The 18,880-nt window shown below is 39.2% G+C and overlaps 1 protein-coding gene across 2 annotated transcripts in view; it reads left to right on the top strand.

The window, feature by feature from the left end:
* The window catches only part of ipo11 (importin 11), a 116,338-nt gene that overhangs the window by 2,602 nt on the left and 94,856 nt on the right, over window positions 1–18,880 (top strand). For both annotated transcript variants that reach the window (XM_071483400.1, XM_071483401.1), the window contains exons 2-7: window positions 1,445–1,594; window positions 3,605–3,705; window positions 6,938–7,010; window positions 9,670–9,873; window positions 17,596–17,728; window positions 18,074–18,132. In XM_071483400.1, the coding sequence (XP_071339501.1) occupies window positions 1,457–1,594; window positions 3,605–3,705; window positions 6,938–7,010; window positions 9,670–9,873; window positions 17,596–17,728; window positions 18,074–18,132 (708 nt within the window). In that variant the 5' untranslated portion in view covers window positions 1,445–1,456. The remainder of the gene's footprint in view (window positions 1–1,444; window positions 1,595–3,604; window positions 3,706–6,937; window positions 7,011–9,669; window positions 9,874–17,595; window positions 17,729–18,073; window positions 18,133–18,880) is intronic.

Here is an 18,880-nt window from a genome sequence, read left to right as displayed (position 1 = left end):
ATGGTTTTTACATGCCTCAGTATCTCGGCTTTTGTCCAAGTACTCGAGCAAACATATTTGGGTTTCTCAACACTGGGATAAGTGCTGATCCATGTGTCTGAAACAAGAATGTGATGTTTACATACATATAACAGTTTGCAGGTAGATTTGTACCTCTGGAGACTGAGCTCTGTGGAGGCTTCCAAGATTGGTGTGACAGCCACCAGAGACATAAATTACATTCATTGATCTCATTAAGAGTACAGAAAAAACCCTTCAGAGACCTTCTAACAGATTTATCACTGAATTAATAATTCATGGATTGCTTATTAAAAGAATCTGTCTCTGTTCTGTGACAACAGGTGTGTCCAAAGCACTGCTGCTGTGTTCATGTGTGGATATGGTTGTAACGCACATGCAATTATAGAAGAACACAATGGATTATGGTGCTGAATATTTGTTTCTGGGCTGTAGATGGCAGTGTTGCTCAATATTTCTCCCCCATTTTTATTGAAATGTGCTAGTGATGGCACACTTCCACAACACTGTCCACGCTGGTCTCAAAGCTGACAGTTTGTCCAGTCAGTTGGTCTCTTGGGAGAATAAATTGTTTCTCAAGATTGTCTGGCCGGATTGTGAAGAAGTGTGTTTTTGTATCTGCAGTGAACTGCTTCTAAAAGTTCCTGACAGCAGTTGCTTGACATGATCAGTTGACAAACACAAATGTAACGTTTTTTTTTTTTCCTTTTGTAGTTACAAGTTTTTCATCTCATTCTGTGAAACTATGGGGAATGTGCTCAGAGCTTAAGATTAGTAGCTAAATATGTTTTGTAGTGGGGGTAAAGAAACACTTTTTTTCTCATCTTTGATTCTATTATTGGCATAAACCTCTGGAAATGTTGAGATAAGACTTCATAACAAAGGATTTGTGATCCCAAAGTAGGTCTGGTAAAGCAGTGTTTTTTTATTATTCTATCCAAGGTTTTTGTTTTTGGCACAGAGGCGACTCAGTTACTGACTCAGGTACTGCCTTTGAATCTGAAAAACACCTTTGGACCTGTGAAGCTGGGATGCCTAAATACTATCTGGGATATAGAGCAGCTATTTGTGTGCTACAGATGACTTGCAGTGTTTCTATCAGGTGTGCTTTTCCTTATTCGGAAGGATTTGTTCCTTTGCCAAGATGGATGACAGTGATTTCAGTGCTGCTTGATCTATAATAAAATGGGGGCGAAAGGGATAAAGCCAGCCAAAACAAAAAAGAAGATTCCTTGTTCTGACATTTTCTTGTTGATGTAATTTGACTCCCTCAGCTTTCAGTTGATGTTTTGTTATGCTGTTTTTCCCTACGAAAAACAAAGTGAAAGTATTTTAAAAGTTTCACCCAGTCAGAACTTGAGAGCAATGAAATACTAATTTTGTCTGCTTCTTCCCCTACCTGTTCCTCTCTCATATTCACCTGCAGATATATCCAGCTATGGATATGGACAGTGCCAGTTCAGTGGTGCTGCAGGCCTTAACCCAAGCTACCAGTCAGGACACAGCTGTTCTGAAGCCTGCGGAGGAGCAGCTCCGACAGTGGGAGACCCAGCCAGGCTTCTACTCGGTCCTTCTGGTGAGGGATGATGTCAAATTATTGGAATAAGTCTGCTGCAGTGAAAACTATTAAACCTCTAATAAATAGAGATGCTAATTAACTTAGTGCAATTTGCAGAAAGCAGGGTTGTTGTTTGGTCTGTGTTCAATTTTATTTCACTTGAGTTTTCAAGTAATAATTACAATAATTACAATCACAGCAACAAATCACAAGATTATGAGAGGCAGGGAAAGAGGGAGAAAGAGGGCAGTGTAGGGCAGCCAGCTGGGGATTGCAGTACACTTTGTTCTTGTTCAATGTGTAAGACCAAGTGTGGTTGAAAAGTCAGAGGAACAACAGAGCTTAGTGTACGGTCATCTTCTCTGCCCTGATTAGCACATGACCTTTGGCGTATGTACATAGGCACAAAGCCGATGTTGAACCACAAATGAATACTTTCACGTAACATTTCAGGAAATATGTTTGTTCTCACTCAGGCTTAAGTGATAAGATTGAGTGAAAGGATCTCAGTATCATCTCTGTGCATTCAGTAGCGAAATTGGCTCAGGATGTGTTCTGCCCAGCTAAGCACAAAGACCTCTTCTATTCACAGAAAAATGTATTATTTTCTATATTATTGGCAAGAATACATTGTGGAAAAGAAAGTCAAAAGAGATCTTGGACACATTTTCATGTACTCAAGCCAATGATATGAAATTGAATTAAACTAATCGTAGCTTGTGTAGCATTCCATTTGTCTGAAATCTGGCTAATTGTGTAATTTTATTAGCAATTTTAAATACATAGTGTAAGGCAATCGTATCTTTAAAAAAATTAACTGTAGCCTTATGCGTCACTGAAAGAGATTCCATTGGATCTCTTAATGTAGAGAAACAGAACAGTTGAATATAACTTCAGGTTAATATATTGCATGAGGTGAAAGGGACAGGTGTCTGCCAGAGTTAACTTCTGTCAGAATCATATTGTTAAGTTTTCTTCATTGTATAAAATAATCCAGTGATAGTTTAGTAGTCTGTATATTAGTAGGTAAATTGCAAACAGGAACTGATGGTAACTCCATGGAAACAGAGAGCCATGGTGAGATAGAAGTAAGTTAATAGAAGTAAGACAAGAAATAATATAAAGATTTAAAAATAATAACTAATTCATTGCACAGGAGGTGTTTGTTTTTTTGGCTGAGTTTTGTCTCTGGAATCACAGATGCTTTGATGTCTCAGAAAATGTTCTTGACAAAATTGGGTTTATGTCCAATTTTGTGTAGCTGCCGGTGATGCTGTGGTCCAAAGCCATTAAAATAGGGTGTGCTATGTGCCCTCTCTCATTTAGTTTAGGCGAATTATGTCTTTGTACATTACTGCAGAGGATGGTGCAGGAGAGACAGCATCAGTAAATCAATTTTTAGCCAGGCCAGCTAAATTCTAGTTATACTGATACAGCTAATAAATGTTTAGTGGAGATTTTTTTTACTTGCATAATCAAGTGAATAGTTACACTCTTCATCTCTGCTAATGGGCTTTTATTCCCTTGATACAACTAAAGGGATAACTTATGTCTGTAATAATGCAAAAATAAAAATTGAAGCTCTTTTTCATGTAACTCACGTTTGTTCCCACACCTCCTAAACCTGAGAGCCAAGATCCCAATCTGTGCTGTTCCCTGTGGCGCTCCTGCCTCTGCAGCGAATAGGAGAAGCACTTTGAGAACACTGACAGTAATCAGCCAGATTTTCTCAGGTTATGGCAACATTTTGCAGATCAGATGTTTTAACACTTATAGGAAATTAAACTATATTAGCGTCTACAAATTCAATGTCAGCGTGTCCCATATTGTAATGGAGCAGCCTCTTAAAGTGTGGCATCATTTCATCACGTCTGTGTTATTATTCTTTAGCTTGGATAGAGTTGTTATTCTTTCCCTCTGTAGTCTGAGCTGTCGCTCATCATTAAAGTGAGTCAATCCTTACATTGCCTGGTATTTGAGGTGATAAAACAATGTGAGCTAAGTGTATATTTATATATTTTTTCACAGAATATCTTCAATAACCACATGCTGGATGTGAACGTCAGGTGGCTGGCTGTGCTGTACTTCAAAAATGGTATTGACAGATACTGGAGGAGAGTAGCGCCTCAGTAAGTGCCTGTTTGTCTCTCTTGTTCCCTATTTCTGTCGGCCTTTTCTCTCACTTTTCCATCTAAGGGTTTCTCTTTTCCTGCTCATCTCTATTCTTTCATTCATTTTCTCATTCACGTCTCTATTCATCGGTCTTAATCTCTCTGCCTGTTCTTGAGGCTTTGTCCCTCTCTTCAGATATTATTTGTCAAAGATTTGTAGTTGCATTTTTCTGTTTTGTCTCTGCTCCTCATTGTGTTCATTTTTCCATTGTCTTTTACCAGCCTACGTCTGCAGTTCTGTCTCCACCACTTATCACAGATTTCTTGTTTCTCTTTCTTTACCTTCCATCCTGATTATTCGTATCATTGTGCTCTGATTTTATACGAAGTTTATTATTTTGTGTCTCTTTTGTGTGGCGGCAGATCGAGTATTCAAAGCCTACAGACTGTGTTTGGGTACCTGACTAGCTGTCTTTTGTTAGATTTGAACTGAACATTTGCTCTTACATTAGCAGGATGGTGTCTGGCTGTAGATAATCAGTTCTGCTTCAGCACTTTGTGGCCATTCTTTGATATCTTCAATAGATTATTGCAATTTTCTTTTTTCTTTCTAAAGTTTTCTCCTTTTACTAAAGTTGTTTTACTCTTTTCAGTACTTGAGTAACCTGAATTTCATTTGCTAGAGTGCTGTGCAAGGGGTTTTGTTCCTTTGAGTTATTTATGTTATTACCTTTGGACTGCTGCCATTAATCGAGGAGTAGTGTACTGTGTGGAGGACAGCACAATGAATGTGGTGTCACTGTACAAAGCAACGGTGACATTACATTGCATTTTTACTCTGTAATTATTCTGATTTAGGGTAATGCATTGCAATTAGGGCTGCAACCAACAATTATTTTCATTATCAAGGGATCTGGCAAAGATTTTCTAGATTCTTTATAATAATTGAAAAATAGAGACAAATATGCATCCTAGTTTCTCTGAGTCCGAGGTGATGACTTCAGATGTCTTGTTTTGCCTGACAACAGTCCAGAACCTGAAGATATTCAGTTTAGTGTGATATTTATACAATGATCTTAATGCTTCAGAGGCTGAAAACAGCAAATCTTTGGGCATTTTTGCTTGAAAAATGACTAATGATTATTCAATTATCAAAATAGATGAATAGTTCTGACTATTGACTAATTGATTAATCGACTAATTATTCCAGCTGTAATTGCATCTTAATTTGCAGTTTTTTGTAGTTGTTTTAACCATACAAAAACAACAAATTTAACACACTAAAATAATTAAATTTATAAGAAATACATGTTGAGTTCTTAGGCCATTTAAATATTTTTTATTTTTTATTTCTGTGAATAACTGGTCAACTGGAATTATTATTTACAAACATGAACACACATCATGTCCTGCACTTTAGCTTGTTGAACGAGCCACCAAACAAAATTTCAGTGAGGATCAGTGGGCTGCTAATGTCAGTTTGCAGGTTAGGTCGCTAATTAGCTGCTTTGCAGGAGCACATTTAACAGCATGTACGTGCTGATGTCTGATGTTAAGTCTGCTTAGATGCTGGTGTGGTCCTTACTCATTGATCCACTAACAACACATTGTCTGCCCGTGGCATATAGACTCAAGTGCAAGTTTGTTTACTTTGTCTCTCATTTCCAACCTGTGTTGCACCAACACTGTGGCCGTCTGCCAGCTGCTGTCAATCAAACACATACACTGACATTGCTGAGGTGGCAGCTGAGTCGAAGAGCATTTCTGATATTTCCCCAAAGACATTTTTGTACCTCCTAATATTTAAGATACCATGAACATTTGTTTTCGCCTATAGGTGTGACTGAATGTGATTCTATTTGGCATTTAGGTTTGACATTTAGATCTTCATGTGCAGGTACATATGTAATTTATTTATTACAACGTCATTGGATAATGGGAGGTATTTGCATCAGTCTCTCAGTGAGCAAGAATCAAACTGCAAGTCTGGTCGTATTCCTGTTAAAAATTCAAAAATAAAAATGACTATACACCAGTATACCACTGGCAGGGCTTCCTAGGTCAATGTATCAGAGCCATCATTAATGTTGTTAGCTCTACTGTGCACTCTTTCTGCTGTGGCGAGTCCAAAGTTCTGCTGTGAAAAAGGTCAACTGCTTTTTCATAGCATTAAAAGCCACCTCTCATGCCTTGTTACTACTGACATCCGGGACTGTGCCCAGGCCTGCCATTTGTCCCTATTGTTGTCATTATGACATTGGGATTTATGTTTATTATAATCCTTGTATAAACAACAGTATCAGTCAGCCAATAAAATTTAGTTTGTATAGCACCTTTCACACAGGCTAGTGCAATTCAAATTATTTTACAGGTGACCGACAGGCTGATACTGAGAAGTATCAGCTCATAATTGTCAGATTTTCTGGCAAAACAAGATTCAAGCACACACTGGCTTGAGTTTAATATATCTTTTAATCTTAAACTCCATATTTCTCTAAAGCTTGCCTTACTCTGACATTCCCGAAATATGTGTGCGTAATAAATCGTGTTTCACTAATTCACACTCTCCCACCTGGTGATTTGTTTTCCACCCATATTTCTCCTCCCCCCTGCCCAAGGTTACAGCATGATTCATTCCTCCCTCTTCTACACATCAAACACTCACCCATGTCTAGCTTCAGCAGCTGTCAAAATAGACAATATAACTTATACATTTTGTGAAACATTGTGTACATACATGTATTTATGTGCAGCTTCACATTGTCACTAGTTGCACACACCCCCTACTCTGTTTGTGGAAACTCATTTCGCAGTCTCAAGATGTGAGCTAGGGAGGAACGAGGGGTTTATCCAAAGCTTACTGATTAAATCAGGCAGCTGGCATGTCCTGTGCTATAGAGTGTTACACAGGGATATAATTGATTCCGTAACAACTTGGTAGATTGATCTCATATTCACATCTTCACCATATTAAGGTTTGTTAGTCACTGAGGATGTGAGCTGCATTCAGCAATGTCAATGCAGCTGGCTCCCTGTTGTCATATTGTGACATGCACTTTTCCCTAAGCAAGAAGGTCCTGCTTGAAATGGTGGCCCTGTTTTTTTTTTCTTAGTTAGTTTGTTAGGGTGGATGTTACTGATAGGCATCATCCATTTAACTACACTTAATGTTCTATGTATTTTTTTTGTTTGTCTGTTTTGTCTGTATTAAGTTCAAATGTTGACGCCTTTTTGGTTGGTTTGTTCACAGTGCGTTATCAGAAGAAGAGAAGACGTCATTGCGTGCCGGTCTCATCACAAACTTCAATGAGCCTGTCAATCAGGTTAGTGGTGAAAAATGGGATGTACTCTGGAAAAAAAAGAAAAGAAAAATAAGTTACAGCATCAGATACTGGTAGAATGAAAATCACTGATTTTTGCACACTGCAGTGCTATTTCAACCACATGTCGACACCAAAACTGTTGTAGTTTTTCCTCATATCAAAAAAAAAAAGAGTTAGATCAGACCAGCTGTTCCCATCCAAACAAGTTAATCTGGTCACAGACAGAGGGGGGACGTTGAAGTAGCAGATTTTAGTCTTGTCTTTAGGAGATTAAAAAGCAATAATGTAGACAAAATCACTGCACTCCCATTAGTCCCCGTGGAAGATAATAGTAATAAATGCACTTTGGTGTAACATAGACACATTTTTCCCATAGGAAAGGAGATTTTCTATTAGTAAAGTAATAAAGGCATGGCACCCAATGCTGGTTTTAAGGAGGCTGTATTATATATCGCAGTCAGAACCCCAGTCATGTGTAGCATAGTAGTGTGTTTATGTAATGATGTGTGTTTTCAGTGCAACAGTTGAAATACATTATTGTGGCATCAAACAGCATCATGTTTTACAATCCCAGCCACCTGGTGTGCCAGGGTACTGACATAAGTACGGGACAAAGTAGGTCTCTTCCTCATCAGAAACATCCGCAATGGTAAATTTCACATGTAAGGCTCATGGGGGCTTACATGGTGGCAACTTTTACATTTTCACTTAACTCAAGGTTAAGAGTTAAAGAATTTCCTTTACTGTGATTGATTATTGCCAGACTGAAATAAATAACATGCCGTGAATGAATGAAGCACCCACCAACGTTCAAAAGGTTTTAATCAGGACTTAGTGATCGGACAGTTTTCAATTTAATATGAACATAAACAATTTTTACCAGCAGCTAACAGCTCGGTATAAACTGTATTATTTGCCAAAATTCAAATTGTTTCTTACAATGCAACAAAAAATCTTCAACAATAATCACAAAGAAATACAAGACAATAAAAAAGAATGATTGCACCAATCGTGCATATAGAGATTTTATCAAGAAAAAAGTCAAGAAGTTCCTTGACAAGCCATTCATTTCATAGCTTCAACAAACAAATAATCCAAGAATCAAGTGGAGTATAATTCATCTCTGAGACGGCATGGAAGGTGGTCCTGAATGGTGGCCATCCTGGTTTCCACAGCTTGTATGTCCCTGAGGGACAGCCCTCCAAAATTAGGACTGATATGGTCCATATGGCAAACAATGAGTGCCATTTAAACTCCATATGTCGCTTATGTCAGAACCTCTCCTTGTCAAAGCACAGCTCCAGAAGGGGTTCTGCGTGTTTGTGCATGTGAGTGTGGGTTTTCCAGTGTGTGTCGACAGTTGACTGTTAGAAGTCGTTTTATGCAAGCAAGTCTTGTAAACCTGGCTTTCTTGGAAAACATAATGATTTATTGATACTTGGAAATTAAATTTGCATGCCCATTGATTTTTATAACTTAGTTAAATGAGATTGTTATAGGTGTTGAGCACTCACATAAGTGTGTTTACTCAAGCATTCATTCCGTTGACAGTGCAATAGATTCTCAGTCTTTTGTTTCTAACTGATTGCGGGTAGAAGTGAAATGATAAGTGGATCAAAAGACATGAACATGAAAATAAGTTGCTATTGCTGCTGTAATCTTTGTCATATACATTTAAAAATGGGCTAGATTAAAGGATTGAGGAATTAAGGAAGAAACTGCCATCACAGATATCGGCTCAGATGAAATATGTCCTGCAGCATACTTTAAACTACTGTGAGATGGCAACCCCTGTTAATATTATTTACACATTAACTCTGTTAATTTGGTAACTGTGTGAATTCAAGGCTTCTTACAGGTTCATAAACTTCATGTCTATGCAAACTGGACAAAACATTAGAAATACTTCTCAGTATCGCACAATACAGTCCAGCATCACCACAAACTCCAGCCTCCAAAATGACCTTAATGTAAGATCAACACCTTGTCTAACAGGTGTATATATTACCATCAAAAACTACATCTCTGCAATGTGGGTATAAAGAAACCACAGCTGTTGAACTGGATGTTTATGCTAATACAGTGATTTCTGTGTGGACTGTAAAAAGCAAAGTATTTTGTTAATCTCAACGTGTGTTTAGGATGTAAAAATCGGCTATCACAAGTGGTGTTCAAATGCTAACAGAAGGTTCAGTCACTAGACAAAGTCCACTGTCCGCTGAGGTATAAAATGTCCTTCTCAGTCTAGACACTTGACCTCCCCATTTATCTTAAATAAATAGGTGTCTGACCCTTAGTCATTGTCAGAGAAAAGGGCAGACTTGAATCTTAATGACTCAGAAAGTGCACTTAATGTTGTGTCAAGAAATATTATGACAAGTGAAGCCATGACAAGGTCACATGACACTTACTTCACACATGGTATATAGAGCTAATACTAAAAACTATGAACTTGCCACCCACCTGTTTTGAAAAGTAAATTCATCTATGTAACTTGATCCCATCTGTGACAGGAGAGAGATATAGGATGCACACTGTATTGTAACTATTTTGTCCAAACTTCACTTTTTAAATGAGACATTAAAATTGAACTGTCTTGTAAAGTGACTCAGAATGTTAACCACCTTCTGCTGTGTTTATACTTTGGTTTTTCCGACAGATAGCGACTCAGATCGCAGTACTTATAGCCAAGGTGGCCCGTCTGGACTGCCCCAGGCAATGGCCAGAGCTCATCCCCACTCTGCTCGAGTCTGTGAAGGGTCAAGACGGCCTGCTGCAGCACAGAGCGCTGCTTACCTTCTATCATGTCACCAAAACTCTAGCGTCCAAACGTCTGGCTCAAGACAGGCGGCTTTTCCAGGATGTAAGTTGATAGTTTTAATTATTTTACCAATTTCTTTTCCCACTCTCATCTTAGCATCTTCACAACCTTTTTTTTTTTTTTTTTTTTACAAAATCTTTGTTGTTCAGTATCCCTCTCTGCCTGTTTGTCCTCTTAATGCAGTAGCTGTGCACGCCTGCATAAAGGTGACTGTGGGTCAAGAAGTAAAGAAAAATAAAACTCTAACTCTTTTCTGAACTTTGCTCCTTTTGCAGTTTTCTTTCTTTTTTCTCTTTGTGTGCTCAGACCCATGACTTTGTCTTGCTCCTTTTGAATATGAATATATGAATCGTAATATTATCTTGAGAGTTGCAGGGTTTTCCTGCTTCTTCTTTGGCCTGTAGGAGATGCTGTTCAGCTACTATAAGAGACGAATCAAATACAAGATTTATAGCAGGCCGATCCTGTGTGCATTCATGTGCATCTGTTTTCATGCATGACTCGCGCATGATTGACGTGTTTGTCTGTGTTTCAGGTTGTGTGTGTGAGAGAGATTGCGTTAGAGGGAGGGCTGTTTTGTGTGAGTTAATGTGTCTTTCAAAGGGGCAGTGACTCAGAGCAAATGCTCTTTTTTTTTTTTTTGCCATCTGTGGTTTTAAAGAACATAAGACTTGAGTGGAAAGGCTGTCGTGAAGAGAAGGGGCTTAGGGGAATAAGATGATCAAACAGACCAACAGAGGGAGAAAGAGAGTGACAGAGACAGACCAGTGGACATCACAGACAGTTACTGAGACCAAATAGTTGGATGATGTGCAGAGGCATCCTCTGTGCCAAAATATGTGCCCTGAGGCAATACAAGGAACAAAGGCAGACCGAGCCCCATTAAACAGTGCACTTTTTAAATGATGCACTGATGACTTTGATGCTGAATGGTGCATGCAGTGCTCTCTCTCCCCTGTCACGTCACAGCTGGCTCAGTGGCCAGTGAGCGTGCACACCACACATTGTTAAAAGGTGACAACACAAAGGACAGGGCAACATTGTTAATTTCTGTTCCAGTGACACGTTTCAACCCTTGAGTCTTAAGTGTTTTTTAATGTGAATTCTATTCGACATCTTTGCTGATTTTCAACCTTAAATGAACTCAGTCTCTGTACCTGTTTGTATATTTCATGCTGTTTATTTGTATACACCGCTGCGCACATCAATATTGTCTCTTGTGGTGCGGCTCTCAGCACCATCCCAAATATCACACCTAATTGTTCAATTATGGGCAGGAAAGTAAGTAGCAGGAAAAAGTCATTAGGACCCCACATGACCTACCATAGTTTTCATTACCTAAGGGAACTGTGAGATTTTTAAACCGAGGAAAACTGGTTTTATAAGGGGCTGCACTAATTTGTGTTTTTGAAAGAGCAAAGTGATCAGTCACTGGTTGTTGTTATGTTATGTATTAAGAAATTTCACGTTTCAGTCTTCATCGGAAAGCTAAATATCTCCTTTTTTCTAAGCTCGCTCTTTTACCCTCCATGTTTATGCCGTCTTTTTTTTTGCACTCTATTCTGGACGGACATAATGTGTGCATAAGTGCTGTGTTTGAGCGATGAGTGTCGGCACTTCTCTCTAGTCCTTCGTCCCAGCCAAAACAGTTGGTAAAGCACGTTTACTGTGCGATGGCAGATGATGCACTGACACCAGCACATTAACCACCTCTTTGTTTTCCTGGCCCACTTGCTGAGGCTTGGGCTGCAAACTCTTCAGATTCACCAGACGCAGTGCTAAACAGGTCGTGGAGGGGAAAGGGAGAGAGGGGAGCGATAAAGAGGCACGGTGTGGGTGTGCAGGAGATGTGACTGAAGTAACCAAGGGCTGCTGCTGATAGGATCACTTAAGAGGAAGTTATGGAGTAATGAAGAAAATGGTGTACAGATAGAGCCAAAGCTGTATTCAAGGAGAGGGAGGATGGGATTTGGACACTTTTTGAAAGTGATTTCTGCCTCCCAGTTTTTAGAAACGTGACTTAATAAAAGCACTGGCTTTTAGAAAGAAATGGAGAAGTGAGGAGAGAACAGGATGATGGAGAAAGGCGCAATGTCTGCTACCTTTTTTATTTGTATAAATAAAAATATGGAAGAAAATTTTGACACCACAAATTTGCTCAAATGCATAACAGTATACTTTTCTGCTGATGATGCGATGATAAAGTGGAGAATAAATGTGAGCAAGGAGCAAATGATAATTGAAAAAAAAAACACATGCCTGAATGGCAGCGTTTCATAATGCAGTTGTACAACTTGGTGTCACTAAAAAGGATCATTGTGCAGCCTTAGTCTTATAGTTGAGCTGTGAATGATACTGCCTTTAGCAGTAGCATGGAAGATGACATATCAGAATGGATGTAACGCGAGGACATACATACCAAAATGGATCTAAACACAGATGTGTCACACTGCATCGCAAGAGGCTGGTTGATATCAGCTGCTGTCAGTCATCCAGTGTACATGCTGTATCTCCGGTGTTTCCCTGAGGCCATTCGGTCCTGTGTTGGGCAGGTACACTCTGATGCTCAAACACCCAGAACACATTTAAAACCACCCTGAGAGAGATATAACACAACAATAGAATGCATTTGTGCTGTCAACAGTATAATATAAATGCTTCCACAGACTGACCCATAAAATCTGCAAAAAAGAAATGAGTGCCTTTGGATAGATTTTTTTTTTTTTTTTTTTTTGCTGCTCAGAATAGTACACTGCCGTCATAACACAGTAGCTGTATTGATGAGTCATTGACCCAGACCTTCCATTTTTTTTCTCTTGCTCACTTTACTCCACAGTACATGACTTATATGTTCTGGTAATAGCATATTATAGAACGTTTACTCTAAAAAGGTGATACTTGAAATAATGGAGTTTGCTGTTTCTGGAAATAGAAAAGTTTTATTGGTGCTGTGACTGTTAAGAGTAACCACTTTTTTTATAGTTTACAAGAATATTTCAGCTTAAATTGAAAACTTAGAGTCACTGGCGTGACAAGCATAAATTTGGGATGGATGAAGAAGCTGTAAAGATGCTGCATTGTTTTGTTAGCTTTTTGTGAATCTCAAACTTGCAATAAGTTAAGAGAGGAATGTGGCAGGTGATAACCAGTGTCTGGCTTTGTGTTTCTGAATAGCACTAGAGGGGCAATATCTCACAGGATGGGTATTCATAAACAGACTGTCGAATGAAATGAATTGAACTTGGATGGCTTTGGTTTGCTGGAATAGGGAATCAGCGTGAAGATGGAGGAAATTGTTTGCTTTTATTGAAATTTGCCTCTCAGTTGTCTCTGTCTGCAGCTGTGAAAAGGAGCAGCCACATGCATACACACAGATGCACAGGTCTTGCAATTTTAGAGCTTTTCAAATGCAGGAAAAAAAACCCACACACCACATGGGTGGGAAATAATAACTGATTCTTAGATGCATCAGAATTCGCTCTTGAATGAGTCAGCAACAATTCACCAAACTCATTAATTGGAAGTCAGATGGTTCTACAATCACCGGCTGCCAGCTGAATAGCACACTGCTTTTCTCTGCCTGGCCGCTACCTTTTATATACGATGGCACAAAAAAATGAAATTGGAGACTTAATTGACACAATCTTTGTTATCAGGAGAGGGCATTGAAGCTGTCAGACCGCTGTTATGAAGCTGTGGAGTTGATGATGATGTGATCTATTGTCAGGGAGCTCTAGTAGTTGTGTGATTGTCTGTATTGTGCATGATGGCAAACAGCAGGTGTGGTTGTTTGGTTCACTAAAAGTTGCTGCCTTGTCAAAACTGCCTTGTAATAGCTCTTATCACTTCTTTTTTTTAATTTTTAAACATGTTTTGAATACAAGGTTGGAACAAAGTTGTTTTAGAGATTATTTAAAGAAACTTGTGTTGGTTGAGCTATAGTTATAGTCTCTGGTTGGATGATGATTGTAATTTCTTCATGACACCTTCATTACATAATTAACATTAATTACTGTGGCACTCGACAGTTATGTAATGTATTTATTCTATCTGGCTATATACATATATATACTTCTAATTAGTCTGGGTGTCTGAGAAAGAGTGGCAAGTAACTGTGTGGGGTAAGAGAAGCATTAGAGAGGTGCCTGCTGGTTCAGGAATTAGTCCTATGTCAGACTTTAAGATTATACAGACTTAAAGGTCCCTCTTGAAGTTCTTTTTGCTATTGTTTTTATGGGGTAGAAAAAACATCCAACAAATAAATTCTCAAGTCCTGTACAGACAAATGTGTCCCATAGCGTTTTGAAAACCTGTATATCATTTGTAGGCATACGCAGCTGTGCTATCTGACTTGCTTTTGACCATGTGGAATTCACTAAAAAAAAGTGTTGAGACACAGACTTACTCACACATCAGTTGTTACCTGTAAACAGAAGAGCAAGAGCCAGGAAGTCAAAAGAAGAATTTGAGATTGTTTCATATGCTTGGTTAATCACTTTTAGGTTCAATGTGTTGGATTAGTCTCAGGAATGGAAAGTGGCAAGCTCCAGAGAAATCTCTCCAAAGAAGAAACTTGCCAGCCTTGCAGTTTTCTGTAAAGACTCTATCAGAGCCCATGCTGTGCTGTCAAAGCAGGGATTTCTCTTTCAGTAGACGTACGTCACCAACATAAGGACTAGTTCTTACTTGACATATCAGCACAGTCTGTCATTGAGTTGTTGAGTAATGTTTTATTTATACAGCGCCAAATCACAACAAAAGTTATCTCAAGGCACTTTCCAATTGGAGGAGGTCAAGACCTTTTCTTTAAAGCATAGGAGAGAAAGAGACCCAACAATTCCCACCGAGAGCAAGCACTTAGCAACAGTGGCAAGGAAAAACTTCCTTTAAAACCTCAGGCAGGACTGGGCCATCTGCCTCGACTGGTAGAGAGAGAGAGAGAGAGAGAGAGAGAGAGAGAGAGAGAGAGAGAGAGAGAGAGAGAGAGAGAGAGAGAGAGAGAGAGAGAGAGAGAGAGAGAGAGAGAGAGAGAGAGAGAGAGAGAGAGAGAGAGAGAGAGAGAGAGAGAGAGAGAGAGAGAGAGAGAGAGAGAGAGAGAGAGAGAGAGAGAGAGAGAGAGAGAGAAAAATAGTAGTAACAGTAATAAGCAGTAACAGCAGCATTGATAACGTTAATGTTAACGATAAAAATGCTTCTGATATAAATGATAGTTCATAACACTGACAATCTGGGGAGAGAAAGAAAGAGAGAGGAGGATTGCAGGTCACAGGGATATGGAGAAGGGGAAGGAGCACAAAGCTTGTGAATGAAAGACAAACAGGCAGTTAGAATAATTGCAGTAAATTCAGAAAGTTCACAGTAATTTCATCTGTAGAAGAACCTGGGCTATATTGTGTCTTGATTTATTGAGACTGAGGCCCGCCCGTCGGTCTTAGGAGAATCACAGGTACAACGTCTGAGGTAGTTAGAGAATATACATCTAAGAAAAGTTAAGGCAGAAAAGTAAGTATTAGGTTTGGATTTAAAGGCATGAATTGAGTCAGACAGCCTAATATCAGCAGGGAGGTTGTTCCAGAGCAGAGGGGCCTGATAGGAAAAGGCGCTGCAGCCAGCAGAAGACTTTTTAACTCTAGGAACAGACAAGAGCCATAAACTCTGGGAGCGGAGATCACGAGAAGGAATATAAAGTTGAAGAAGATCAGACAGGTATGAAGGAGCCAGTCTTTGTAGAGCTTTATATGTCATCAGAAGCAAAGTCTGATCTGACATGGATAGGAAGCCAATGGAGGGAAGCTAAAACTGGCGTAATGTGATCAAATTTCCTGGATTTAGTTAAAATTCTAGCTGCAGCATTCGGAACCATTTGAAGACTTTTAATATGAGCATGTGGCAGGCCAGAAAACAGAACTTTCCAATTCAAGTCTTGATGAAACAAAGGCACGAATTAGGATCTTGGCATCCGTCATAGACAGAAAAGACCAAGTTCTAGCCATATTACGTAGGTGAAAAAAGGTGATCCTAGTGATATCTTAATGTGCTGATCAAAGGAAAGGGTAGAATCGAATGTGACACCCAGATCTTTGGCTGTGCGACTTTGAGAAATCACACAGTTTTCTATAGGTAGTTTTACCACATCAAACTTGTGTTTTATGTCCGTTCGGGCCAATTACCAGCATCTCAGTTTTGTCTGGGTTTAGGAGCAGAAAATTATGAGACATCCAGCTTTTTACAGCAGACAAACAGAGCTCTAGCTTTGCAGTCTGAGAGGAATCATCAGGCTGTATGGGCAGATACAGCTGAGTATCATCAGCATAACAGTGGAAATATATTCCATGGCTGTAAATAATTTGCCCTGGAGGTGAAATATAAAGAGAGAAAAGCAGAGGGCCAAGACCAGAGCCCTGGGGTACTCCATATTTCACAAGAGTATGTTGATATAGTGTTATTGTAGGACACACACTGTGTCCTGTCATATAAGTAAGACTTCAGCCAGGTGAGGGCCAGGCCACAGACACCAAACGTGCGTTCCAGTCGGTCAAGGAGAACACAGTGGTCTATGGTATCAAAAGCTGCACTAAGGTCCAATAAGAGGAGCACAGAGGTGGAGTCACTGTACCTTATTTTCCGCACTATAGGGCTCACTGGATTATAAGGCGCACTGTCAATGAATGGTCTATTTTCGAGCTTTTTTCATATATAAAGCGCACCGGACTATAAGGCGCATTAAGCGAAACAAAACAGTCAGATAAGTCAGTCAAACTTAATTAAACGCGTTCACAATAACTCTCAACATTGTTCAAACGTTAATGAGCGTATTCACAATAACTCCCAACCTTGTTCAGTTGTAACATGTAAAAAAAACACAGTCTGATACCGCTAAATCAAATGTTAGCGTATTCACAATAACTCCTTATAGGTCCTTATACACACACACTGTAATATTATGGTGAAGCACAGTATGTATTACTCCGCGACGCTCCTGACTACGATAGCCGTAATGCTACAAGCGGTGCGGCTTTGTAGTTTACCTAAGTTGTACTAAAACATTTTGACAGAGCGCTGTGTACCACACAAAATCGCTTCGAGGTCAGTAAGCACAACCAGAATTAATCCATATATAAGGCGCTCCGGATTATAAGGCGCACTGTCGTTTTTTGAGAAAATTAAAGGCTTTTAAGTGCGCCTTATAGTCCGGAAAATACGGTAACTTTTCACAGAGTTGTTTTCATGTGTGTATTTGATCACACTGAAATGCTTGAATATTGAACCACCATGTTTGAATAGTTACTGAGATGAATCATTTACCTCTTTTTTTGTTCTGTTTATCCCTTTCATTAATTCAAAGCTCATTATTGTGTCATGGCAGGTTTATTATATTTTTTGAGAATACCTTCATTTAAATCAGTGTAATTGTTTTGGGCCCATATAATGTTGTGGCAGTGACTGCAATAGGAAGTTAATTCAGAGCTAAATGAAACCTGTGGCTCAGATGTCCCTCTTTGGTTCCCTGTGTGTGTTTGTTCTATGTGAGTGTATTATGTGTAAGTGCTTTTGTATTTGCATTGGCATCAGTGTCACTGTCTGTAAGTCTTTGCTGTTTTAGGTGTAGTTTGGATGTACATCTGGTGTTCAGACAAATATTTGGGGTTAATTTCATATCTTCACCAGAGCGACCTCAAATGTCTGTTGCTGAATGTGAACGCTGATCCAGAATTCATTTGATCTGTGTGTGATTGACTGTGCTGTTAATGTGTATGTTTGCAGCTGGCGTCAGGCATCTACAGCTTCGCCTGCTCCCTGTGGAGCCATCACACCGACTGCTTCCTTCAACAGATCTATGCCAGAGATGAAGCTGCTGCAATCAGCTCACTGGAGAGGACCCTGCTCTCGCTTAAAGGTAGCAGCATTTGCACGCTCACACATGCCCATACAGACAACACACACAGCACAACTGCGTTCTTATGCAAAGAGGTGCCATGATCTATTTATATAAAATGGTAAGTAAGTCATGGATTTTGATAACTAGCTGCATATTGCATAATGTGATTTTTTTTCTTCTTTGTTTTAGCACAATTCCACCATTTAACAAAAAACTTTTTTAAACACACAAGTTTTGAACTTATACACTAAATATTCATATGTCCTGATACTTTGTGAAACACTAATTAAATGGAGTTCACTTCATAGTCAATTTGCAATTAGTAACAATCCTGTAAGCAAATTTTTTTTCTGCCCCTTTCAGTGCTTCGCAAGTTGACTGTCCATGGATTTCAAGAGCCACAACAGAATATGGAAGTGATGGTGAGTTATTTCAGCTGTGGCTGCTAGACGCGCTTATATGTTTGGAAAAGCTGATATTTTTCTTTTGGTGTTTTGTGACTCCAATCACAGTCTGCAAAATGTGGATGGCTGTGATGATTGAAAGTGCCTTAAGCCTTGTCTCAGTTCAAAGAGTCAAGAGTTCTGTATGAGCTCTTCTCTGAGTGCGAAGAAAGTCCAAATCCATGAAACTGTTAATTCAATTTAGTCAAATTCTTTCAGGTTAGGGTAGGGTTTTGGTTCCCCCGTGGCTCAGAGTAAATAGAATCATTTGTACAAACTGTCCAAGTCCTTTGAACTCCAGCTGCAAAGTGACTACTTCCTGTTTTGTCAGTCAAGATTTGGTGAAAGAAGAGCTGGAAAGGTTTTAGAGAGTAACGGTAAAAAGTTGTTACTGGTAAGTTAAGGGTTGGAGTGACTCTGAAAACAGAGAAACATACACATGCATTGTGCGTTTGATTTGCAATTTAGAAATCTGCAGGGTGTGGGTGGGTATTGAAAATAGATAGCACTATTCCACTTGTGGCCATATAGTCTTATATTGTCTTTACCTACAACTGTGCCTTGAGCACACAGTGCAGTCTCATGATGCTGAAGTATGAAACAGGCAGTTAAGCTTACTGCTCTTGATTGTTTGACCGACTGAATTCACTGGAGACTTACATATACACGGATATAAATAGCATGCAGGAGTCTTTATTTTTTAAAAACAGCCATGGAAACTGCTTCT

Source organism: Trachinotus anak, unplaced genomic scaffold, assembly GCF_046630095.1.
Source record: "Trachinotus anak isolate AG129_WGS33_773 ecotype Australia unplaced genomic scaffold, CSIRO_AGI_Tana_v1 ptg000008l, whole genome shotgun sequence".
NCBI classification, from domain to species: Eukaryota; Metazoa; Chordata; class Actinopteri; order Carangiformes; family Carangidae; genus Trachinotus; species Trachinotus anak.
This window is presented reverse-complemented; position numbering and strand designations above follow the sequence as displayed.